Here is a 10,487-nt window from a genome sequence, read left to right as displayed (position 1 = left end):
CTCCTACTTTTCTGTTGTCTTATCCTCACCCAAAACTCCTACTTTCTCTTGCCTTATCCTTAGTAGATTCTGTCCTTACTACGCATGATTGCCTTTCTTTAATGAAACTTGCTATGCAAGGCACCCAATATTCCTACTTTCTTCTAGGTTTCCTTATCAGACAAGGAACCTGTAAAAATAAAAGGAATATAAAAAGGGCGATGATATTTTCACTCCCCCTGCATTACGCATGCGCCCCCCTTTTAAAATGATTTAACGTCATGAAGTTGCCCCCTCTGTTCACGTCAAATCACGTTATAAGGGGGCGTATACTTAATGCAGGGGGGGTGGTTTGAAAATATCATCTGCCTATAAAAAACAGAAGCCAAATTAGAGAGGGTATATTTTGACGGTCGTTTTTTCAGGTCAGTACTCTCAGTACTCAGTAGCATGGATGAAAGCAAGATGTTATTGAGAGAAGAATGCAAGCATACGCCCCTCGACTCTTCCTTCTCCAAATGGGAGGTCTCTCTCTCTCTCTCTCTCTCTCATTTTTTCTCTCTCTTTCTTTAATGAAAGCAAGATGTTCACATAAGAGTGAGAGTTCAGCAGATTTACAACTGTTTTTCTGTTTACAGCACTTTATTTTCAACTTCTCAACTCTCTTTGTAGTCATTTCCTCCTCTATGATTGTGGACTTGTAGCCTTCATTATTAATGAAGGCCACGACTGGTGGGAAAACACAAAGGAACAGAATGCATGAAGCTGAAGGACAAATCTCTACCATTGTCTGTTTGATACTTGTCATTTGTTCATTCTCGAAGTCGCCACCTAGAATTGACCGTTGGGATCTAGGGCCTAAAGATTACCTAACCAGGCATACTTTCCTAGAAGGGTCTGTTTTTGTTTACGTGATTTTGAAGGTGTTAGGCATCAAATTCGCCTGGTAAACACAGTCTATACTCATATACGTAATGATATTTTTAGATGTTTTTAAGTATGATCAATACAAATATCATTTCACCATGAGGCAAGAGCAATTCTAGTTTATTACATGTAATCTCTAGTTCATATAGTGGATTTTCTTGTCGCCTCTCCCGTGGATGTAGGCTTTACGCCGAACCACATAAATCTTTGTGTCTTCCTATGTTTGATGTGTTTGCTTGTTTCTTTTTGCTTTGCCATTGAAATTGTAGGTTGCTTTTGAGGTGTTTTTTACTTTTTTCACAACATTTATGGCTTTAATTAAATCTAAATGAAATGAACAATGTACATCAATAAAAGCTAATTAGGCGCCTATGCTAAACATGTTATGTGAATATGATTTTCTACCTTAATTCGCATGCTTAATCTAATCTAAATCTATTCTAAGCATATTAGATCTGTACTAATTCTAACTTCAACATAAAAAAAATTGAAAGGGAAGAAGTTATACCCGAGAAGCATGGGGGAAAACCTTAGGTCTCCTTTTGCTTGCCTAGGGGCTGGCCTTCATTAGAAGATAAATAAAGGAGGAGGGAGGGGAAGAGAGCAAGAGGACTCGCTGCCTATGTCACAAATATCTCCGATATTTTCAAAATATAATGATTTTATCACGACATTTTGATAATGTTAAAGTATAAAAGATTAAATACTGCCGTTCTCCAACAGCGTAAGCTTTTGGAGACATTGGGAAGCTTCCACATGGTGTCAGAACAATAGGTCTCGAGTTCAAACCTCCCCGATTTCAAAAAAAAATAAAAAAAAATCCACATGCAATGGTCGGCCCAAGGTGGGACCACATGTGCCACGTGTTTGCCAAGTGGGCCACACGTGAGGGGGAGTGTTAAATGCACAAGCTCATCATATTCGTAGATGCACAAGCTCATCATATTCTGTACGAGTGATGACCATAGTGTCGGAAGTCACAGATGGGGTGACAGATGAGGGAAGATTGTTTGATGCAACAGCAGAAGCACTCACAACTCTGTAGGAATGAAGCTCAGGGTGTAAATCATAACAATACTCATCACTGTGACCATCCATCCGGCAGTGAGTGCAGTAACGGGACCCGCGCCCACGGCCACCACCAGCACGGCCTGCCCCTGACTCACGACCGTCGCCACGGCCAAACCGACCACAACCACGTCAAAAACGACCACCACTTCGACCACGATCAGACCCAACATATGTCAAATGAACGGACCCATCTGGCATAAGATCACTATGTTGAACAACTCTCATACGTTGAACCCGAGAGAAGACATCAACAAGTGTGGGAAGCGAACCAGAAGAGCTAGAACCAACAATCTGCTGTCGAAGCTGTAAATAGTCAGGCCGTAATGAATCCAAAAGACGAACAACTCGTAACTCCTCCTGTCATTTTTTCAGGAGCTAGAACCACCAGCACGGCCTGCCCTTGTACTAATTCTAACTTCAACATAAAAAAAATTGAAAGGGAAGAAATTATACCCGAGAAGCATGGGGGAAAACCTTAGGTCTCCTTTTGCTCGCCTAGGGGCTGGCCTTCGTTAGAAGATAAATAAAGGAGGAGGGAGGGGAAGAGAGCAAGAGGACTCGCTGCCTATGTCACAAATATCTCCGATATTTTCAAAATATAATGATTTTATCACGACATTTTGATAATGTTAAAGTATAAAAGATTAAATACTGCCCTTCTCCAACAGCGTAAGCTTTTGGAGACATTGGGAAGTTTCCACATGGTATCAGAACAGTAGGTCTCAAGTTCAAACCTCCCCGATGTCAAAAAAAAAAAAAATCCACATGCAATGGTCGGCCCAAGGTGGGACCACATGTGCCACGTGTTTGCCAAGTGGGCCACACGTGAGGGGGAGTGTTAAATTATAAAAGATTAAATACTGACCTTCTCCAACAACTTAAGCTTTTGTAGACATTGGTAGTTTCCACTGAGAAAATGATAAAATCCTGAAATAATACCGAGACTTTAAAAAATAGAGCTATATTTTCATTTACCACGATAATATCATAATGTTTTTATGATAATTTTTTCTTAGTTTATATATTTTTAAATAATTTTATTTTTATCGTTTTCACAATATAAACCCGAAAAAATAAAAAAATAAATTTATCCTGAGACTTTCCCTTGCCGAGAAATTCTCGAGAACGATATTGGTGACTTAGCTCGTTGCGAGTCGTCATAGAATCTTAAGTCCGTTCTTTCCTTGAATACGCCCTCTATTGCTAATATGTCTGCCTCGCCGTTGGCCGACTGTCTGATATGGGCAAAAGATACCGAAGCCAAGCCAATTCTATTCTGTATCTCATCAAATAAGGCCGCGAATCTCCAAGGAATTCCATTAGGGTTTCTCAGCCATCTAATGACGTTAAGGGAGTCCCCTTCAATCACCACCTTATTTAAGTCTACATTTTGGAGCAACCTCACACCTTGGTGGACAGCGCGAACTTCCGCCTCGTTTGCATCCGCCACACCAATGGGACCCCTAAAAGCCCATACCACCACACTATTTTCATCCCTCAATAGGTCTCCAATACCTGAGGGCCCAGGATTCCCCAAATTAGATCCATCAAACAGGTCTCCAATACCTGAGGGCCCAGGATTCCCCAAACTAGATCCATCAAAGTTCAGTTTATCCATCCCTTGCTAACAAATCACGCATATGCCATATGTTAACTCTCATGAATATGCTTGTAAGACCTTATATGAAGAATCTCTGTGATAAAATTTACCTACATTTGTGTGCATCGCTCATACTCCATGATTGAAGTGAAGCAGCTCTTTACTTAATTTTGTTTTTCAACTAAGTGCTTTTAAGTGGTCTATATCAGGCTCAGCGAAGAAGAATTTGTTGTTTCAATTTATTTTGAACCTTATTTTCATATGTCATGAGAAGCTGACTCTTCCCACCCCCTGGCTAAACTCTCTTTCTCTCTCTTCAAACTTCATGTGGTATCAACTGTACTTGCTCCACATATAAATTCACAATATTTAATTCCTCTCTTTCTCTCTCTCACTCAACTCTATATAGGAGTTACTCTGGTTTCTATATTTAAGATTTGAACTTCTCTCCTTCACTTCAAAAAAGCCAAGGAGACACATTTTAGGGGAGAGAACCACCCGAGAAGGTAAAAATGAACATATGATCGGGAATAAAGGGGTACCATTAAAAAAAATCAGGAATAAAGGGGTATTCGGAAACACTTCCATCTCCCTCACTCTGGTTTCTACAGCATTATCTTGAATTTTCTATTTTATAGATTCATTTAAAATAGTTCTGTTTATTTTGGTGTGTCATCTATTCAGATTCTAGTTGGGCCTTCTGATTGGAAAAATCACTCCTTGGGCAAGGATGGAACAGAGAGGTACCATAGGCCTTCAGAAATCTGCTCACAACCAGGTGTCTATGAGTTTGGCATAGCTACAGTCCACACTGATTTAGGTCGTAAGATCGGCAAGATTAATTCTAGCTGCATCATCCCTGTCTATGCTGGGGAGACCGACAATGTTAGGGTAAGACTCCAGGAACATGGGCGGGGAGATTCTCATTTGGGCCCTAGCATCTCAACTGGGGAGCGTGGATTATTTGGAGATATATTTTCGAGGGGCTATCCAATTGTATACAGATGGGCTCCGGTAAAGTCTAACTTCTTTTATCTTATTTTATACCTATTTTTTGGATAGGTACCTGATGCTTGGTGAAACCAATGCCTTTTTGTGTAGAAATTGATTTATACCATTATAGGTTGAACTTTCTGAATGTTTGATAACCATGGTTTTAAATTTCGTCCGAAATACAGAAAATTCGGCCTAAATTTCGGATTTCGGCCGGGACTGAAATTTAAAAATTTTGGCCGAAATTATAAGATTTTCACCGAAATTTCTATCCTTGTTGATAACTACCTTGAATTGGAATCCAAGTGGAGCTAAATTTGGCTAAACGAGACATGGAAGTAATCTTCAATTAATCTTGATTTAGACAGTCTACTGAATTTTTCACCTGAGGTATCATTTTGCGTTGTCCTCTTCTAGATCCAGCTATGAGGATCCCAATGTGATAGAATTGGTCGTACACTAAATATATTTATAAAAAAAATGTTTTTGTACAACAGTTGACTATAAATAATAAACAAATGTAGCATTTTCAAATTTTCCAGAGAGGATAAATCCGATGGGAGGTGTTGATAGTCCTTATTTGGGTTTTGTACTATATGGTTATACGAGATCAGAAGAGCCAGTATAACTCACATGATTTAATAGTTACTAAATAGTCAGCCCCAGGACCAATGCAGATTTGGTAGAGATTTCCAGCTAAACATCATGGTTTCCTTGGGAGGCTGAGTTTTACTTCTTGCTGAACCAACCTTTCCTTGGTAATTATGATTCCATGAAGAAGAGTGTCTTAAGTCCTTACAAGTTCTTGTGTCACCTAATTGCTAGTTAGCATGAGGCAAATCAACGATGCAGATCAATGCACCTTCAAAACTACACAGAGCCGCTACAAGTGACAACTACCCATGTTACTTTCTAAGTGGGATTTATGGGATAAAGTCCGTTCGGATGCTACATAAAGAAAGAAAGTAGATGGAAAGAACTCCTTTTTCCGTTTAACACAGTTGATTATGTATTTGGATGCCATGTAAAGCAGTTTCTTGAGAAGTGGAGAGTTCCTTGTCGAGTGCTTGTCGGCTGAGGGGTAAGCCCATTTAGGACTTCATTTTCCCCTTAAAACGAGAGGGTCTCTCTCTCTCTCTCTCGGTGCGGCGATTAAAGCAGAACGTGATTTCGGCCACCAGCCCAGAAATTCGTAATTTCTCTGCTCCCTGCTGCTCCCTTCTCAGATTCAAGCTCTCCCTGCTCCGGCTAAATCACTTTCAACAAACAGTCCTGTTATATGAGGGAAGAGAAATGTCAGAAAATTGGAATTACTACTGGGGAAACTAAGCATGGATTACGCAATTTTTTTTTCTGGACAGTGGCAAGTGTGGCTTGATAATTTCCTTTCATAAAAAGTATGGTAGAATGCTTCTATGATGAGTTCTTGCTAGAAGTCTGTTGTTGCTTGTAGAGTCATCTTGTTGTTCATATTTATATTTAATCTTGTTATTCAGATTTATAGTTTTCAATTCTGCTCCTGATTTTGGTGGATGCTTTTTTCTATGTAGTACAGGAACCCGTGCTTTTTTATAATTTATTGTTTTAGGAGCCTGGTTTTATTCTTTGTTTGTTGGAGTGAGACGGAATTAGCAATTGGGAAAATTAAGTTGGTCTCTTGTGTGAAACCCACTCCACAAGATACATAAGTTATGTTAGAATGATTAGTCTTTCATGATCTTTGCCACCATAAAAGTTTACAGCATCTAGTTGGGCCACCTTGTGCATGTTTACTAATTTATTGGAGGTGTGTACATCCAGTTACACATGCATGTTCACTTGTCTAGGTTCCAAGAGTTTGTAACTCTTATTATGTAAGACGTCGCATATGTGATCATCATAGTATAAGAATGAAAATGGATCCACTTTCATGTATGGTTTAGATGATGACGGCAAGCGGGTCGAAATGCAAACTTTGCAGTTGATGTGTATGACTAGGGTATATTTCTATTACATCATGGTGGAGAGGTTCCTATTCCTGGACTAAGAATCTGTGGATCTAATGAACAAGTATTTCATTCTTTAATTTCTTTATTATGTGGTGATCAGTTCTTAATAATTTTAAGCAAATAATGTTTAATTTTGAGCCCAACTCTAATGGATCAAGAAATGTTACACAGTGAGTGCATTTTCTAGGTTCAAATAATTGGAAATAGTTTAAGTTAAACCAAACTAGGACATTACCCATGACAATCATGCTTCCGAATGTAAGATTCCTTAATCTTTATGTTTCAACTTTCTCTTATGAATGATATATTTCTAGGTACGCTGTTATCACATGATTGTTTTTGCTTCTCCTCCTTTAATTAGTATGCTCCTCATTTTCTTACGTTTGTGTAAAAAGATTCCTATATATTTATCTGTCATTTTTTTTTTTATGCTCCTCATTTTTTAAAGCATCGGTAAGACACCAATTTCCAAGTACCCTTTCACATACTTGTTGACCATTAGTACCTTATTGTTATAAATCTAGAAAATAAAATTGACAAGGAAGGAATCAGAAGGAATAAGAGTGAAAGATTGAGATGGGGGGAGTGAGAGAGTAATACTCAGCCCTACCTTAGGTCGGTGATGCAGGCGCATCTTTAGACAATCTAAGGCCAGATGTTTTAGATTGGCAATTGGATTGGCTAGATTCTTCGGATCAATGGTCAGAATTCTCAATTCCATGATCGGACCATTGAAGATTTTCATATCGTTGAAGTTTTGCTCGAAGGTCTATGAAACTTACGGACTTTTTGAACATTAGTAATTAATGTGCATAATGTATTTGAAATGATTTGCTTCCGAGTGTTCTTGGATTGTAGCTGTAACATTCTTATGAATGATTTCTATCTAAATCCTTCATTTGTTCCTATGCAAAATAAAAAAAAGGAAGCTGACAAGACAGAAGCTTGGCTGCTTCAGTGTGTTCATCTAAATCGTTAATTTGTTTCTAATCCCATTGTAATTCTTCAATTTACAGATGCAAAATAAGAAAGAAGCTGAGAAGACAGAACGTCAGCTGCTTAAAATCTATGATTATGCATGGAACAAAACTCACAACGGTACCCGCCGCCCAGATGACATCCTTCAAAAACTAGATAAAACTAATTCTGGCATTGCCCAGTTCTCTAACTTCCTTGAGCCTTTCAATCCCCGGAATTGGTCTCCCTTCAGTGTGAAGCAAGAGGGTATCAAGATCTATTCAACCATGAAAGATACCGAATCAATTTTGAATGGTTCGGAGCACATTATTGGTCCCCGGGCCTTCACATTCAGCAGATCACGGCCTCGATTGGTTTCAAGAAACTGTGATGTTAATGACAATGATGATATATGTGGAGTGGCCCTAGGTGATGGGTCTATTTGTAAATGCAGGCCAGTTGATGGGAGAAAAAGGTGTGGTCAACATGTAGGAATGAGGATCACTGGGACATCCTCCGTGGTAGTTATACCTTCAGTAACAAAAGACGAATATGTTAGTGAAAATTATACCATATGTGGAGTGGCTTTAGACGATGGGTCTGTTTGTAGAAGTAGACCCATTGAAGGAAGAAAAAGGTGTGGTGAACATAAAGGAATGAGGGTTAATGAGTCATTCTCCACTTCATTTGTACCTAAGGGAGACTTGGAAACAACAGAGAAACATCGTAAAGAGGAACATAGTATTTGTGGAGTGACTTTAGGTGATGGGTCTCTTTGTAGAAGTATACCCATTGAGGGAAGACAAAGATGTGGTGAACATAGAGGAATGAGGGTTAATGGGACATTCTCCTCTTCATTTGTACCCAAGGGAGACTTGGAAACAACAGAGAAACATCGTAAAGAGGAACATAGTATTTGTGGAGTGACTTTAGGTGATGGGTCTCTTTGTAGAAGTATACCCATTGAGGGAAGACAAATATGTGGTGAACATAGAGGAATGAGGGTTAATGGGACATTCTCCTCTTCATTTGTACCCAAGGGAGACTTGAAAACAACATGGAATCATTTTAATGAGGAATATACTATTTGTGGAGTGGCTCTAGGTAATGGGTCTGTTTGTAGAAGTAGACCCATTGACGGAAGACAAAGATGTGGTGAACATAAGGGAATGAGGGTTAATGGGACATTCTCCACTTCATTTGTACCCAAGGGGGACATGGAAACAAAAAGGAATCATTTTAAAGAGGAATATACTATTTGTGGAGTGGCTCTAGGTAATGGGTCTGTTTGTAGAAGTAGACCCATTGAGGGAAGACAAAGATGTGGTGAACATAAGGGAATGAGGGTTAATGAGACATTCTCCACTTCATTTGTACCCAAGGGGGACATGGAAACAAAATGGAATCATTTAAAAGAGGAATATACTATTTGTGGAGTGACTCTAGGTAATGGGTCTGTTTGTAGAAGTAGACCCATTGAGGGAAGACAAAGATGTGGTAAACATAAAGGAATGCGGGTTAATGTGTCATCCTCTACGTCATTTATACCCGAGGAAAGCTTAGTAACAAGAGGAACATCAGGTGTTTGTGGTGTAGGATTACGAGGTGGATCTGTTTGTATGCAACCCCGGTCCGTGGAAGGAAGAGATGTGAGCGACACAAAGGAATGAGGGTATGATTATCTCTTATTCAAGTTGAATCAGAAGCATCTCTGTTAGAGATGCTGTGTATGTGTCTTAGTAGTATGTTTCCAAATTGCTTTTGGTAAATTTGGGGACTGGCATAGATATAATGTGGAGGTATTTGTAATAAAAATTTGCAAAATATTTGGTGTAACGGTTTTAAACCCAATCGGATTTAGCTAGTCTAATGTTGGTTGAACAGATCCGACCTATAATATATTGCTTGAGTTGCTTTTAGCATTCATTGTGTTATTATACCCTGCTGTTATATTAATGGGCCATGATTATACCCCTCAGAGTTCCAATGAAGTTGCAGTTGGTTTAGCATGAGAGGGCGCTGATATGGATAACTGGTGCAAGATAAGCTTCTAATTTTTTATTTTTTTATTTTTATTTTTATTTTATTTTATTTTTTTGTGTTTCCAAAAAGTTCAATCTCACGTCAGTGTTTTGTTGAGAATTACTGGAGTCCCTTGTTAATGGGTGCTTGGATTCCATCGTTTGCTGCTATTTAGCATGTGAGCTTTATTTTATAGGTTATGATTTGTGGACACAGACACGAGTGTCGCATGTTGACACAGACACGGAGTGTTCAGACACGGCGAACTCCAAAAATTTAGAAATGGGGACACGGCTAAACTAGAAAGCATATAATCATGATTTGCGGACACGGATTCATGTGCCGAGTTTCCTCATGGATACGTGGTGTCTGACATGACAAACCCTAAAAAACTAGAATTACTATGATACTCACACATACATATGAAGGTGCTGACACTTCTAGTAGTACATTTGAAAGTGTCTAAAGGAGTGTCGAAACGTGTGGACACGGGTGTCGTGTCGGACACGATACGATACGTATCGGCAATAAATTCAAATTGTCGGCCATATCATTGCTTATAGGGTGTTCTTTTTCAATAAAAAATTGTCATGTTTTCTCTGCTTTAATTTGTTCATGTTTATCCATTTTATGTCCAATATTTTGCCAAGTAAGCAAGAAAATGTGCCATGATTATACCCCTCGGAGTTCCAATGACATTGCTTATGGTTTGGCCTGAGAAGTAGGGCTGCAACTCGGGTAGGGCGGGTCGGGTTTTGGAGAACCCAACCCTACCCGAGAAATATCTCGGGTCGGGTCGGGTCGAGTTTTTTCACGTTGACGCAATTTTTTTAGGAAAACTCTTGTTTGGCAAGGCAACTCAACTCATAGAAGCAGAAATTACACTTGAATCAAACAATGTTGTAATCAAACAATGCTGTAATTACAATCAAACAATGCTGAATCAGAGA

The 10,487-nt window shown here is 39.1% G+C and overlaps 1 protein-coding gene across 2 annotated transcripts; it reads left to right on the top strand.

Annotated features, from left to right (window-relative positions):
• The first annotated feature begins 347 nt into the window (after positions 1–347).
• On the top strand, positions 348–9,441 carry LOC143845469 (protein EFFECTOR OF TRANSCRIPTION 2-like). Of its 2 annotated transcripts, XM_077353829.1 has the most exons (3): positions 348–504; positions 4,262–4,591; positions 7,575–9,441. In XM_077353829.1, the coding sequence occupies exons 1-3, from the start codon at positions 430–432 to the stop codon at positions 9,183–9,185; spliced, it is 2,016 nt and encodes a 671-aa protein (XP_077209944.1). In that variant the 5' UTR covers positions 348–429; the 3' UTR covers positions 9,186–9,441. The 2 variants fall into 2 exon arrangements, with proteins under 2 accessions (XP_077209944.1, XP_077209945.1); XM_077353830.1 differs by lacking the exon at positions 4,262–4,591 and having other exon boundaries at positions 353–504.
• The last annotated feature ends 1,046 nt before the right edge of the window (positions 9,442–10,487 follow it).

Source organism: Tasmannia lanceolata, unplaced genomic scaffold, assembly GCF_043159265.1.
Source record: "Tasmannia lanceolata isolate RefF3 unplaced genomic scaffold, GAP_Taslan_0.1 ptg000015l, whole genome shotgun sequence".
Classification (NCBI taxonomy): domain Eukaryota; kingdom Viridiplantae; phylum Streptophyta; class Magnoliopsida; order Canellales; family Winteraceae; genus Tasmannia; species Tasmannia lanceolata.
This window is presented reverse-complemented; position numbering and strand designations above follow the sequence as displayed.

What these genes read in the sequence shown, in the direction of transcription:
- LOC143845469 (XM_077353829.1), top strand. Translation starts at nt 430, where the DNA reads ATGGATGAAAGCAAGATGTTATTGAGAGAAGAATGCAAGCATACGCCC. An exon ending in CTTCCTTCTCCAAATGGGAG is followed by an intron (nt 505 to 4,261) that starts GTCTCTCTCTCT and finishes TCATCTATTCAG; the next exon opens with ATTCTAGTTGGGCCTTCTGA. An exon ending in TTGTATACAGATGGGCTCCG is followed by an intron (nt 4,592 to 7,574) that starts GTAAAGTCTAAC and finishes TTCAATTTACAG; the next exon opens with ATGCAAAATAAGAAAGAAGC.